This window comes from Chelonoidis abingdonii, chromosome 19 (genome assembly GCF_003597395.2).
Source record: "Chelonoidis abingdonii isolate Lonesome George chromosome 19, CheloAbing_2.0, whole genome shotgun sequence".
In the NCBI taxonomy this organism is placed as follows: domain Eukaryota; kingdom Metazoa; phylum Chordata; order Testudines; family Testudinidae; genus Chelonoidis; species Chelonoidis abingdonii.
The window spans coordinates 22,633,438-22,649,072 of record NC_133787.1 but is presented as its reverse complement, the minus strand read 5'-3'; the positions used below and the strand labels follow the sequence as shown (position 1 = coordinate 22,649,072).

The 15,635-nt window shown below is 40.3% G+C and overlaps 1 protein-coding gene across 8 annotated transcripts in view; it reads left to right on the top strand.

Moving 5' to 3' along the window:
* Positions 1-15,006, top strand: part of ANKRD27 (ankyrin repeat domain 27) — a 103,093-nt gene extending 88,087 nt beyond the window's left edge. For 7 of the 8 annotated variants that reach the window (XM_075073622.1, XM_075073621.1, XM_075073619.1 and 4 more), the window contains 4 exons: positions 2,960-3,071; positions 7,809-7,890; positions 11,811-11,883; positions 13,416-15,006. In XM_075073622.1, the coding sequence (XP_074929723.1) occupies positions 2,960-3,071; positions 7,809-7,890; positions 11,811-11,883; positions 13,416-13,697 (549 nt within the window). In that variant the 3' untranslated portion in view covers positions 13,698-15,006. The remainder of the gene's footprint in view (positions 1-2,959; positions 3,072-7,808; positions 7,891-11,810; positions 11,884-13,415) is intronic. The other variant, XM_075073624.1, reaches the window with a different exon arrangement.
* Positions 15,007-15,635: the final 629 nt, after the last annotated feature.

Sequence of the window (15,635 nt, the reverse complement as noted above, 5' to 3'; positions counted from 1 at the left end):
GCTCTAGTGCTAATTTGATAAATCTTGTCTTTGTTTAACATCTTACAATATCATTTCTCTCCTTCTCCTTCAGTTTTGTTTTATCACAGGTCTGTTGAGAATTTCCAGCTAAACAAAATTTCCTTCTGTTTGAACAGCCACATTTGAGCTCTTCAGTAGCATTCGAACTCTTGTTTCCAGAGGACTAGAAATTGACTTATTTTGGTTCTTTTAATTCCATGTAGCTTCAGTAGGACTGTCTGGCTAAAACAGCATGTAGCACAAGGAACTGTGTTGCAAACATATTGGTGAAAGCAAAATAGAACTGGGGTATCCATCTCTGTTAACTCTTAATGAAAAACTGGCATTGGTTACTTACTGAAATCCACAGCAAAATATGCCATCAGGGAGGGAAAAGACAAAACAAAACATACTTTAGTTAAAGAGGATGGAAGCTTTATGTATATACAAACCAAGTAATTCTCTGACTTAAATTATCAGTGGATGTGCTTCATGGTTGGGGGAGTCAGAACAGTCTGAAGGACCATATTGTTGAGTACTAGAATTCTTTTTTCTCCCTTAGGAGAATCCTTGCTTGTTTTATTTCTGAAATTAAGCATATACTATGTAGAAGAAAAAATTAGGCTGGAAACAGCATAAACACATACAGATGTACAAATGTGTGAACGTTAAGTTAAAATTCAAGCTGGGAATGGCAGAGGGGAGGAAATAAGTTGATTGAGGGAAGCTGAATGCTTTCTACCCTAGATGATAGTGAGGCAGATTGTTCAAAGGAATAAGGGCTCTTCAGATTGTTTGTTTGTTTTTCTCCTATCATATATTTCCAAAATCCATTGTCAGGGGAAGCATTGTTTTAGACCCATTTGCAGTCCCTCTTGAGGACATCCCTTAGGTGCCTGGCTTGGCTTTCTTCTCTTCACTGTGTTCCAGTCACTTGCCTCTCTGGGTTGCAGTGCCCTGTGTTTCAGTGCCTGTAAATATGACAGGCCTAACAGTATTAGGCACCTGCAAGAAACTTTCCTTTGGGAGCCTGTGAGCCGTGGCTAATTATAGTTACCTCAAAACAACTTCTTCAGAACAAATGTATTGTTTATTCACCCAAAGGTGCATAACCTCGCAAGCAAAGAGAAAAGGGTTAAAACACCAAAAGTCTATATGAATCTGGTCTAATTTAAACTTTGCTTACAAATTATTATATCCATTTCTGTGCTGGGAGCAACATAGCCCTGCTGAAGCTTCTCTCTCTCTGTGTTTCCCCCCTGAGCAGCTGCTGCCGAGTCCCGATTTCCTCTCTAGGTGAGGGTTTTAGTATCCCTTTGGTCCTAGGTTCTGGCCTTGGGGGAATAAATCAGGAATCAGGTAGGCAGGCAGGCATTTCCTGATTCAATAGTGTATCTCTTCCCCCTCTCCTCACTTTCTGTTAAAGACTCCTAGTATTCTTTGTGGAGATTTCGATCTCTTTTTTCATTTCCTGCTTGTTTTTTTTCCCTAACTGCCCCTTTGATTTAAGTCTGTGTAGTCAGACAATTTATCGATCAAATAAACTGGGGTACATATAAAATTCATGCAAAATAATACAGCTTCCCCCTCATTCTCCACATCCAGACATACCTCTCTCCTGATGCAAACCTTGCTCACTCCCTGATTGATGTCTCACCTTGATTACAGAAAACTTTTTTCCAGTCCTCCATTTTCTTCTCTCCCCCTCAAATTTGATATCAGCTCCACTGCTAGTTGTATTCCTCATTCCAGCTATCTCCACATTTTCCCTTCACTCCCTTTTACTGTTTCTTACCATGTCAAACTCAAGCCCTTCTCAGACTCCCCTTCAGAGGTCATGCATGATCTTGCCTCCAAGTCTTCTTGCTTCAACCTATTGACTTTTCTTACTCCCTACTCTCTTCCTAATCCAGCCTCTTTACCACTCCTTTTATTGTCCTTTTTCAGACTGCTACCTTATGCTTGGAACAGTTCCCACTCCTTGCCTGCCTGGTGCCCTCTCTTCCAAGAAGAAATCTTACACTAGTCTCATCTTCTCTAGTAACCTCCTCACACTTTCCCTTACCTGAATTATTGTCTGTTTGCCCTTTGGGGTGTGTCTACCTCTTGTAACATACTGTGTTCAGTGAGTCAGGGCAATTTAAAGTGACTGTACTTTTTTTTTTTTTTTTTTTTTAAGAGAATAGGAGGAAGAGTATATTTTAAAATATAAATCAGCAAATGCCTCCTTTCTGAGCCACATGGGTATAGCCACATGTGTATAGTCATGCTCTGAGGGAAGAGCACTCTGGGAATCTACTATGGTTGCTCCCCTAGTTATTGCTTTAGTAATGCTTTAGAACTCAAGACAAAACTGGGATATTCTAATTGGCTGTGAGTGATGGGAATCCCACCTAAATAATGTTTAGTTAAATGCACAGATCTAACTTCCCCATTTAGAAAGAGCAATAAAAGCTCCACAATATTAAATTAGACGGGATTATTGCACTGCTTGGGTGATTACAGTCACGCTGCTTTCAGCTTTGTGCTCTATAACAGCCCCTAAGGCACATGATAGTGGCCCTAAAGTGCACTGCTGCCTGGATCTTATTACTTCTATTATTTATTCATAAATTACCCAGTTTAAAACAGCAATTTGTAGAATTGGTAACTTTCATCTTTTCTAAATCTGGAATATTTTAATGGTAGAACATCTGTGAAGAATACAACCTTAGCTCACCAGTTTGGAATAGCAGAGCTTGTGGAACATTAGACTAATTTCTGCTTCCATTTAAATTTGAGATTAAAATATTCATGTAATTGAAGGTTTGTATTCATAAAGGTGTATATCATGCTGTTTGTTGCAATCATTTTAGCTGAAAATGATTAACCAGCACGTTTTACATTGACTACTGGAACCCTAATGTATACTGATGTCTTCTTTGTTTTAATAATGGTGAAAACTGAAACTCTTGTTAAGAATTCAAATATCATGAAGTTGCTACAAACAGCACCAAGCTATGCACCAACATCAGCGGAGGGAGGAGAAACAGACTATGAGCAGCATGTTACTATCAATATCAGGAAAAAAGGTATGTGTCACATTTTTATTAGTATAAACAGAAGAGATTTGGGGATGAATGTGTGCGAGACCAGATATTCTGTAGTATTTATTTTATACATAATATAGCTTTAAGGAACAGTCAGTGCTTTACATACTCTTTATTACAAGTAACACCTAAATTTATTGTAACTGAAAAAGATTGGAGGAGGGAAAGTAATTTGGCTGTTAAATTTACCTTGTGCATTTGATGTTACTTTGTGCAACTTTCGTAGTCTTTTCTGAGTAGTCAGTTTTCTCCCTTTGCTTGTGAGTCTCTGGGTACGTCTATACTACGGGATTATTCCGATTTTACATAAACCGGTTTTATAAAACAGATTGTATAAGTCGAGGTGCACACGACAACTAAGCACATTAATTCGGCGGTGTGTGTCCATGGTCCGAGGCTAGCGTCAATTCTCGGAGCATTGCACTTGTGGGGTAGCTATTCCGTAGCTTCCCATAGTTCCCGCAGTCTCCCCCGCCCCTTAGATTCTGGGTTGAGAGCCAGTGGCTGATGGGCAAAAATCATTGTCGCAGGTGGTTCTGAGTAAATGTCGTCAGTCATTCCTTCGTCGGGAAAGGAACGGCAGACATCATTCGTGCCCTTTTTCCCTGGATTGCCCTCGCAGACGGGATAGCACGGCACCATGGAGCCCCGTTCCCTTTTTTTTTTTACAGTCATCGTGTGTTACTGGATGCTGCGGACAGAGGCGATACTTCCAGTGCTAATCAGCAGCATTCATTTGCTTTTGCATGATACCAGAGACAATTATCAGTTTCTGTACCGTCTGCTGCTTGGCGTAAATTGACAATGAGATGACGTTATCTGTCCTTCTGTACTGTCTGCTGCTATCGATGGGTGCCCCTGGCTGAGATCGGCGGGGGGTGCAAAAGCAAACTGGAATGACCCCGAGTCAATCCTCCCTATGGTTTCTAAAATAGAGTCAGTCCTCCTAGAATATGGGCAAGTGTACTAGAGAACAGTGTATCCAAGAGCACAGCTGCTCGTCAGATCCCGCAGAAAACCCCACCCGTTGCTTCCCTCCTCCCCAACCTTCCTGGGCTACCGTGCAGTGTCCCCCCAATTGGGGCCATTAACAGAATTAAAGAATGCAGGAATAAGAAACAGTGACTTGTTAGTGAGATAAAATGAGGGGGAGGCAGTCTCCCGGTGCTATGACAGTCCAGGCAGGACATTAAGCGGTGCTGGGGAGAAAAACCCAGCATGCCGCTGCTATGACAGTCCAGGCAGGACAGAATCTTTTCTTTACACAGGAAAGGGAGGGGGCAATGGAGCTCAGCCCCCAGTTGCTATGATGAAGACGGTTACCAGCCGTTCTGTACCATCTACTGGGAATGACCGGGAGTCATTCCTATTTTTACCCAGGCGCCCCCGGCCAGCCTCACCTGAAGCCAGCCAGGAGCACTCACGAGTTGATAACAAGGACGGTTACCAGTCCTACTGCGCCACCTGCCACCCGGCAGGGGAGAGAAGTGGATACTGCGCTTCACTGCTGCAGCATCGCGTCTACCAGCAGCATTCAGCAGACATAGGGTGACATTGAAAGAAGTCAAGAAACTATTTCTTTTCCTTTTCCTTCACGTGTGTGTGTGGGGGGGGAGTAAATTGAGGAGCTATTCCCTGAATCACGCCAGACAATGTGTTTGACCCTAGAGGCACTGGGAGCTCAGCCAAGAATGCAAATACTTTTCGGAGACTGCTGTGGACTGTGGGATAGCTGGAGTCCTCAGTACCCCCTCCCTCACTCCCTCTCTCCATGAGCGTCCATTTGAATCTGTGGCTTCCCGTTACGCTTGTCACGCAGCATTGTGTAGCCTGTAAATTTTTTTTTTCAAACGCTTTGGCATTTCGTCTTCTGTAACGGAGCTTTGATAGAACAGATTTGTTTCCCCATACAGCGACCAGATCCAGTATCTCTCGTACGGTCCATGCTGGAGCTCTTTTTGGATTTGGGACTGCATTGCCACCCATGCTGATCAGAGCTCCACGCTGGGCAAACAGGAAATGAAAATCAGAATTTCGTGGGGCTTTTCCTGTTTACCTGGCCACTGCATCTGAGTTCAGATTGCTGTTCAGAGCGGTCACAGTGGTGCACTGTGGGATACCGCCCGGAGGCCAATACCGTTGATTTGCGGCCACACTAATCCTAATCCAATATGGTAATACCGATTTTAGCGCTACTCCTCTTGTCGGGGAGGAGTACAGAAACCGATTTAAAGAGCCCTTTATATCGATGTAAAGTGTGGACGGGTACAGCATTAAATCGGTTTAATGCTGCTAAAATCAGTTTAAATGTGTAGTGTAGACCAAGCCTCTATCACATGTACCAACAGAAGAGACATTTAACAGTGGGGAAAATATGGCAGTAAAACCATCACAGCTGCTGGACAATTGAGGAGAGGGTGGTACCTGACACTGTTTTTAGTTTACTTTTTAAAATTGTGACTAGATTTCAGGTTGGCTGTTGCTTTTACACAGTGTGGAATCTTTAATGTACAGAGGTCCATTTGTGTTTATACAAAGGGAGAAGAGAATTTGTTAATTCAGTATTCCTGTGTGTTTACTTTGTGGTCTTTTCTTAATATATGTAAGGATAATTTTTAAGAGAGGTGTGTGGAAAGAAGAGAGAGTTAAGATCTATGTTACTTCACCGAAGACCTATTTCATCTGAAAAAAATATGTTCAAATAGTCAAGTAAATGGGCAGAATCTGAGTTTAAAGTTATTTATGGTGAAAAACTGCCTTGGAAACTGAGTGAAGGAAGTACTCTCAGTAGTTGTGCTAACTAGCTGCTCATGTTTGGAAACAAATACAATCAGTGATACTAACTCTGCACTAAGCTATGGCAAAGTGCCAGTCTTGCCTTAAAATCCACCTGCAGCTCTTCAGTTTCTCAGATGAGCTGATATGAGGGGGAGCAATACAATAGGAAAGATAAGTGGCATTTTGCATTCATGCTTAGCATCAGAAAAGGGCAGCACCTGGTGTAAGGAAGACTTAAGTCTCTGCTTTTGTTTGTGTACTTGCAGCCAGTTCATCAACTTGTTACATCCCAGTTGATCACTAGGTGGTAGCATTCTGTACCTATGCTGAAATACACACATTCCTTGAATTTGAACTCAGGGATAGCAGTGGTTTTTGTCTGCTACAGCAAGCAGTGGTTTTTGCTTTACTACGTTCATAAGGTAACCTGTGGGTCTGGTCCTGAAATATCCTTACACCTGGTGCAATCCAAACCAACACACTGAGGCACACGCTGCTTGCCTACCTAATACATATGTAATGTAATATATTTTGTGTTAGCACTTAGCATCAGGAGGTATGTCTACACTGCAATTAAAACTCACAGCAGGCCCATGTCAGCTGACTCAGGGCTTGTGGGCTCTGACTAAGTCCAGCATTCTTTCTAATTAGCTTGTTCCCATATGGATGTTTTGCCCTACTTGCCTATGCTTCAAAAGCTCATCCATCTTAGTAATGTTCCGACAGGGAAAAAATCTTATTTCTACCAAAATTAGTTAACTTATTTAATAGATAAAACTTCAGTATTGATTTTTTTGAGGACTGTTTTCTCAGTCTGTCTACAAACGTTATGGTAACCAAGTTACATAATTATCACATCAGACACTTTTGGACAGGCATTAATAAAGTTGAATCAAAATATGTCTCTCTCTCTTAAAATAATTGATTTATAATGATGTCCAAATGCATGAATGCAGTTTGGTTTTCAGTGTTGCTACTGTTTTCAAAATTATAATGCTATCCCTGCTACAGGACTAATCACATCTTTTCATGAAAAATACATTAAAAAAAAACGAGAGTTTTAGTAGTAGTTTAAAATAATGTTGGGAGCTAATTAGAGTCCACGGTACACAACGACCATGCCTGCCTATCTTGGGAAGTTTGTTGCGGTGACAGTGGTCACAAGCTCCACAGCAGGTTTTTGAAGCTAGAATGTGATACTAAGAATGTGGGCCCTTAACATGTGATCAGTTTAAACATAATACATCAAGGCTTTAGTTAACAGAGGGATTTCAGATTTTGGTTGTGGATCAAGCAGTAGGTCTTAGTATTGTGGATGATGATGATTAAATGAAGTTGAGTCACTGCTTTAAAAACTTTGGCCAACTTGCAAATTTAGGTGAGCTTTTACAAATGATTATGGTCATTTTCTGACATAATTTTTCTTAAGAAAGATGATAAATGTTTTGTAGTTTAACATGAAAGTTAGAGAAGTATCCTGATGTGAGAGGCAGAAATGGTACTTTCAGGAATGATCGTGGCAGTTTCATAGAACGGTAACATAGCCATGACATAATAAATCTAAATAACACTGGGATTATGTGGTGGTGGTTCATCAACTGATTCTGACTTGGAAACATTTCAACTGAAGTCCCTGAACTCAAGAACTATTTTTACATAGTTTAACAAAATGCTCTTGTGAAGCTTGGACAGTCATGCTTATCTGATCAGGGCTATGTTTCTTTCTTTTTGCAACTTAAAATGGCTTAAAACGTCCAAGAAGAAGAAAATGTGACTGGTTCAGATGACTTCTATTATAGTTTTTAATGTGATTTTAAAAATTAGGTTCAGCAGATACCACTTTTCTGTTCAAAACTGTTCTAACTTGATTGTAAAATATGACTGAAATTTAATTTCTCGCCCCCCATCTCCATCCTCACTCTTGGTTTTTTGAACCTGTAGTAAATGTTAAGTTACCTGAGACAGCAGATGATCCCATCAGCAGACGACTTCAACTGGTCCAATCAATCAACAGATTTAACAAGTAAGCATAGAAACCTCCTTGAAATACCACTGACATCATTTCCCAACAAGTAAGAAACCTAACTTTTTAAATAAAGAAAATGGGTGAAGCATATATCACACTCCAGATAAGCTTTGGGTGGGGTTTTCAAAGCGGTCTAAGGGATTTTACTACACACTTCTCATTCATTTCAATGTGTGGCAAAATCATCTAGACTGCTTTGAAAATCTCCTCCAAGCATTTCTTTACTGAGATATTTGAAAACTGTGATGATGATGATGATGATGATGACGACTCTTTTAATAATTGCAGATACTTGTATTTAAGCTCTTATACATAGAATCATAGGACTGGAAGGAACCTCAAGAGGTCATCTAGTCCAGTCCCCTGCATTCATGGCAGGACTAAGTATTATCTAGATCAGTTGTTCTCAAACTAGGGCCGCCACTTGTTAAGGGAAAGCCCCTGGTGGGCCAGGCCGGTTTGTTTACCTGCCGCGTCCGCAGGTTTGGCTGATCACGGCTCCCACTGGCTGCGAGTTCGCTTCTCCAGGCCAGTACTCCCTCTTAGGCAGAAAGCAGTGTGGGCAGAGGGACGTGCTGGCCACCCTTCCTGCAGCCCCCATTGGTCTGGAGTGGCGAACTGCGGCCAGTGGGAGCCGCGATCGGCCGAACCTGCAGGTAAACAAACGGGCCTGGCCCATCAGGGGTTTTCCCTGAACAAGCGGCAGCCCTAGTTTGAGAACCACTGATCTAGACTATCTCTGACAGGTGTTTGTCTAACCTGCTCTTAAAAATCTCCAATGATGGAGACTCCACAACCTCGCTAGGCAATTTATTGTAGTGCTTAATCACCATGACACTTAGGAAGTTTTTCCTAATGTCCAACGTAAACCTCCCTTGACCCAATTTAAGCTCAATGCTTCTTGTCCTAGCCTCAGAGGTTAAGAAAAACAATTTTTCTTCCTCCTCCTTGTAACCACCTTTTACATACACCTCTACCCTGAAATAACGTGACCCGATAGAAGACGAATTCAATATAATGTGGTAAAGCAGTGCTCTGGGAGGGTAGGGATGCACACTCCAGTGGATCAAAGCAATTTCAGTATAACACAGTTTCATCTATAATGCGATAAGATTTTTTGGCTCCTGAGGACAGCGTTATATTGGGGTAGAGGTGTACCTGAAAACTGTTCTCATATCCCCTCTCAGTCTTCTCTTCTCCAGACTAGACAAACCCAGTTTTTTCAGTCTTGCCTCATAGGTCATTTTTGTTGCTCTTCTCTGGACTTTCTCCAATTTGTCCACATCCTTCCTGAAATGTGGTGCCCAGAACTGGACACAATACTCCACTTCAAGCCTAGGTCAGGCTAGATGACCATAATGGTCCCTTCTGACCTTAAGTCTATGAATCTAATCAGTGCAGAGTAGAGTGGAAGAATTACTACTTGTATTTTGCTTACAACACTCCCGCTAATACATCACAGAATTATGTTCACTTTTTTTGTAATAGCATTACATTGTTGACTCATATTTAGCTTGTGGTCCACTATGATCCCCAGATCTCTTTCTGCAGTACTCCCTCTTAGGCAGTACTTTCCCATTTTGTATGTGTGCAACAGATTGTTCCTTCCTAAATGGAGTACTTTGCATTTGTCCTTATTGAATTTCATCCTATTTATTTCAGACCATTTCTCCTGTTTGTCCAGTTCATTTTGAATTATAATCCTATCCTCCAAAGCACTTTCAACGCCTCCCATCTTGGTATTGTCCACAAACTTTATAAGTGTACTGTGTATGCCATTATCTAAATCATTGATGAAGATGTTGAACAGAACCAGACCCAGAACTGATCCTTGGGGGACCCATTGTTATGCCCTTCCAGCATGATTGTGATCCACTGAAAACTACTCTCTGGGAATGGCTTTCCAATCAGTTTTGCACCCACCTTATATTAGCTTCATCTAGATTGCATTTCCCTAGTTTCTTTATGAGAAGGTCATGCGAGACAGTAGCAAAAGTTTTACTAAAGTCAAGATATACCATGTCTACTGCTTCCCTCCTCCCTCCCCCCAATCCACAAGGCTTGTTACCCTGTCCAAGAAAGCTATCAGGTTGGTTTGACATGATTTGTTTTTGACAAATCGATGCTGACTGTTACTTATCACCTTATTATCTTCTAGGTGTTTGCAAACTGACTGCTTAATTATTTGCTCCACTATCTTTCTGGGTACAGAAGTTAAGCTGACTGGTTTGTAATCCAAGTGCTCCAAGTGTGTGCCTGGGGCAGCAAGCCATTGGGGGTGCCCTGCCCCTGTGAGGGCGGCAGTCAGGCAGCCTTCGGCGGCTTGGCTGCGGGAGGTCCACTGGTCCCGCAGATTCGGTGGCAATTAGGTGGCGGGTATGCCAAAGCTGCGGGACAGGCGGACCTCCTGCAGGCAAACCGCCGAATCCGTGGGACCGGGGACCTCCCGCAGGCAACCACCAGAGGCTGCCTGACTGCCATGCTTCGGGCAGCAAAAAAGCTAGAGCTGCCCCTGTTTGTAATTCCCTGGGTTGTCCTTATTTCTCTTTTTATAAATTGGCACTATATGTGCCATTTTCCAGTCTTCTGGAATCTGTCTCATCTTCCATGACTTTTCAAAATAAATTGCTAATGGCTCAGATACCTCCTCTGTCAGCTCCTTGAGTATTCTAGGATCCATTTCATCAGGTCTCGGTGACCTGAAGACATCTAACTTGTCCAAGTAATTTTTAACTTCTTCCCCTATTTTAGCCTCTGATCCTATCTCATTTTCACTGGCATTCACTATGCTAGATATCCAATCATTACCAACCTTCTTGGTAAAATCTGAAACAACGAAGTCATTAAGCATCTCTGCCATTTCCACATTTTTTGTTATTATTTTCCCCCAGTCATTGAGTAACGGGCCTACCCTGGCTCTTCCTCTTGCTTCTAATGTATTTGTAGAATGTTTTTTCTTATTACCCTTAATGTCTCTAGCTAGTTTGATCTCCTTTTGTGCCTTGGCCTTTCTAATTTTGTACTATATACTTGTGGTGTTTGTTTATATTCATCCTTTGTAATTTGACCTAGTTTCCACTTTTTGTAGGACTCTTTTTTGATTTTTAGATCATTGAAGATCTCCTGGTTAAGCCATAGTCATATCTTGCCATACTTCCTATCTTTCCAATGGAGTGGGATAGTTTCCTCTTCTGCCCTTAATAATGTCTCTTTGAAAAACTGCCAGCTATCTTCTATTGTTTTTCCCCTAAGACTTGCTTCCTATGGGATCATACCTACCAACCCCATGAGTTTGCCAAAAGTCTGCCTTCTTGAAATCCATCGTTATTATTTTGCTGTTCTCTCTCCTGTCATTTCTTAGAATCATGAACTCGATCATTTTATGATCATTTTCACTCATGCTGCCTTCCACTTTCAAATCCTCAATAATTCCTTCCTATTTGTCAAAATCAAATCTAGAACAACCTCTCCCCTAGTAGTTGTCTGCACCTTCTGAAATAAAAAATTGTCTCCAATACATTCCAAGAACTTTACTGGATGATGTGTGCCCTGCTGTGTTGTTTTCTCACCAGATGTCTGGGTAGCTGAAGTCTCCCATCACCACCCAGTCCTGTGCTTTGAATGATTTTTTTTAACTGTTTAGCCCATCCACCTCTTCTTCCTAGTTAGGTGGTCTGTAGTAAAATCCAAAGTATATTCTATGCTCAAGAGTTGTTTATCCACAGAAAATACTAGTAGATTTTTTTTCTGTTTTTGTTTTTAATATGAACACACAATTCAGGTACTCGATCTTTGGATGTTATTGAAATGTTGCCATCTTGTGGCTGATGAGTCCACAATGTTATGTTGCAGAGAGATTGTCATTAAAGACATGTTGCTTTGTAGTTAGTTCTAATCCTTTTTAAATATATTTTTAGATCAAAATATTTACGGAGAACAATAACAAGAGATAAAAGTGTCCCTAATTTTGATGACGAATTATTGCATCAGGTAGGAGAAAATGTTTGCTTGAGTTCTTTATATAGCAATTTTATTTGCTTCTCCACTTATGGAGTCCTTGGGTCAGTTCTTACATCTCCTCTGTTTAGTCACTCATTGCAAGCTCCATCTGTGCGTTGTCTGTGTCCTGCCCGGAGCAGTCTGGGATATATATCAAGCCTTAGAGGGCTAGAGCGTATGAGAAAAGAGCTGTAGTCAAGCTGAGATGAAACTGACATTATTGGGTTTTTTTAAGTAGGTTGAGCAAGAATCCTAGAAGAGACCATTAAGATGAAGACCTTGGTGTTGAGATTCAAGATGGCTCTTACATTATAAGTGCTAAGGTGCCCATTGTTAGGGAGGGATTGTTTGCAAGTAATTAAGGCAGCAAACTGGGTGTTAGAACTCCTGATTTCTATTCCCAGCTCTGCCACAAATTTCTTTTGTGACTTTGGGCAAGTCACTTAATCAGTCCGCCTCTGTTTCCCCACCTGTAAAATGGAAGACTGCTTTTCTGCTTCATAAAGTTATGAGGCTTTGTAAAGCACTTTGAGATCTTCAAATGAAGATACTCAATACATTATTACTTCTAACCAATACTAACCATAACAGTGGGATTTCAGATTTTTGGTTGTGGATCAGGCAGTAGGTCATACCAATATGGTGGTTTCCAAAAAGTTGATGTGCAAAAGGAATATACAGCACGTCTGCCATGGGTGGCTATTAGCACTATGGTTTTACTAGAGCTTTGAGTTCTAAATTATTACATTAGTTTGATTTTTGGAGATGCCCATTCTGAAACTTTTGGAAGATTTTTGTCTCAGGAAAAGCTTTTGGTAATGACTCTTTTTGGTTATTCTTATTTATAGATCATCTATCAATATACCTGGACTTTATTTTTCGTTAAAGTAACTAAAAATACTAAAGGAACTCCTGTAAAGTATCCAGTGTTTCAGGAGAACCACCCCTTTGCCAAGCAAAAAATAGTCAAGATGGGGAGGAGTAGGTGTGAAAAGGGGGAATTAAAATAGTTAAAGATACAGTGAATGAAAAGGAGAGGCCTTGAGGACAGCTACAGAGACACTATGGCAGACAAGGATCCTGCATCCCATCCAATTACGCCTGGAAGTCTCAACTGAGATTACTGACAATTTGGGTGATCTCAAGAGTCTTGGAGGGTAGAAATGGTGGTTGCTTAGGTACGTGAGTCCTTGATTTAGAGGGGTGCTGTGGCCAGAGTGCTGAAAATGACACAGCTTGAGTTTTATTCCCAGCTCTGCTGGTGACTTTGTTATAGCCTAGACAAATTACTTAACATCTCTGTACTTGTTTCCCCATGTGTAAAAATGTAATGATTATGCTTCTTTATAAAGAACTTTTAATCCTTGGCTATATGCCTTAAGTAGTTTTTGATAATACTGTATAATAAAAGTAGACCTTGGAATGAATCTGTAGGCTTAATATTTAAAATGTAGTCTTTTGACTTTTTATGGGCAGAAAAATACACAGTGCCTTTAATATGTACCACTTCTTCTTTCCCACAGTTAGCTATTAAGAGCTTTGATAAGACCAAGTTAAAACCTATTGACCAGATGTTGGACCAGAGCAAAGTTAAGATTATTGATGCAGAAAGCAATGGTGAACCTGTGAAACAGGATGATGTGATAGATGCTCCTCTTAGAAGTAAACTAATGCACCGAAGACATACAGTTAGTGTGGCACTTTCAGCAGAGAATGTCAGTGACGACAGTGATTTATCCAACACAAGAGATCCAAGTATTTCACTGTCAAAAGACTGTTCTGGTGACTTGCTATCAAAACACTAACAAGGAAGTGTGAATTTGCTGTCAAAAACTAAAGAACCAGATGGTGCCAGTTTCAAAATCCTCCTGCTGGGCATTAAAGAATTAAATGAAGCTTAGAAACTGCTTTCAAAAATGGATCATAAAGATGAATCTTTAGCAAAGGCAGAATGTTCCCGTACGGCTTGCACTTTTGAAGACTGAATCCTCTGTTTATCATGGAAACCCCTCCCCAGCCAATTTGTGACTGATTTCAGGAAACTGAGACATATTGAAATGTCAAAGTATTTAGACAGAAAGAAGTGATTGTTTCCCATTCCACTTTCAAAGCACTTATTAAGAAATTACTTATAACAGTAGAGGGGAGAGGCTATATGGGTACTTTCTAGCTGCCTACTCCTGTTTTTTAAAGGGCATTGAATTGTTTTTTTCTTTTCAGTTTTGTCACTAAATTGGTTATATTTATTGCCAGAAGGAATTCAAAAGTCCCTATTTTTATTATAATGCTATGAACCACTATAGTGTTTGTTTAATAGCATTTTAGACATTAATGTAATTTCTGTATGTTGCAACTGGCTGCGCAAACAGTCCATAAAAATCTACAGTATGATGTAAAGACCTTTAAATGAGATGAACATGAACAGTAGTATCCTGCAGTCCCTATACAGACAAAGCGCCCACTGATTTCAGTGGAACATTTACCTGCATAGGGTCTGTAGGATCATGTACTACTGGGAATGAAATAAAGTAAAATGCTCTTGACACAGAACAGCTTTGGACTGAAGAATGTTCAGATCCCAATTAAAATATTCATGTCTGTGCAGAAACAAGCATACTTAACACACACAGTTGGCTTTTCTCCCTGAACAAATCAGACAAAGCCACACACATTCACACTTCCGCACGAAGCCTACAGCTACTAGGTAAGTGATCTGGCAGGGAAAGTAAGAGTTTGCAGAAACTGGCTGCATGTTATCCTATTTTAAAAGGTGATATTTTAAAGGATGCTCATAGATAACTAGATGGAAGCTTAGATGTGGAACCTGTTAACATGTTTTCAGTTTAAATTTTCTTTTAAAAAAGTGTGAGTTAAAAAGAGACTGCAGTAGCACAATTCAGATTCTTAATGATAGTTTTGGTTTACAGGTGGTCACATCCAATTAATCTTTTGTTTTTTTATAAAATAGTAATATAGAACATTTTGATTTTTTATGGTGATATTGATACTATGCTTAGGGCACTGTGAAATTGGAGGACTTCTCATGTGATTGTTTTCAAATAGATGTTTAATGAGAGAAGTAAAAGGTGCAGCCTGTACACACCACTGAAAAAACTCTAAGATGAAGGTTGCATGTATATTTTTCTAAATAATTTGGGTTCATTTAATTTTTTAACTTGCCTTTGGATTTGTGCCAAATATTGGAAAAGAAAAATAGTAAAAGTAATGATTCTTAAAAATGTTCTTAACTTTGACTACTTATTTAAAAACTGACTCCCTTTAGCACTTTCTTCTCACTGTTGGTGGTGTAACTTAATGTTTGACTATTTTACTTTAAGCCTAAGGATGGTTTAATTGATCTTTTGGAATAGTTACATTAAGTTGGGATGGCTTCCTCTTCCCTACACCTTCATATTACCACAGAAGAAATGAACATGCTTTTCCCCCTTTCAACTTTATTCTTTAACCTAATATAAAGGCCTGCATATAAAAGGGAAAAAGTTGCAGAAGCAGTTGGATTTAAATGGGTATTTCCTATTTCTAGGTGACTTCTATGTATGTCCTTCCCTCTCTGCCCCATACTGTACATTCTAGTTATAAACAACTTGAGAGAAAGGATGAGCCTGTGCTTAAATTACAGCAGGAGACATGGACTGTACTTTTGGTTCTCAAAACAGACTTTGAATGTGACCTATGGCAAATCCCTTATTGTTACTCTATGTAAAACTGGATTAATTACCTAC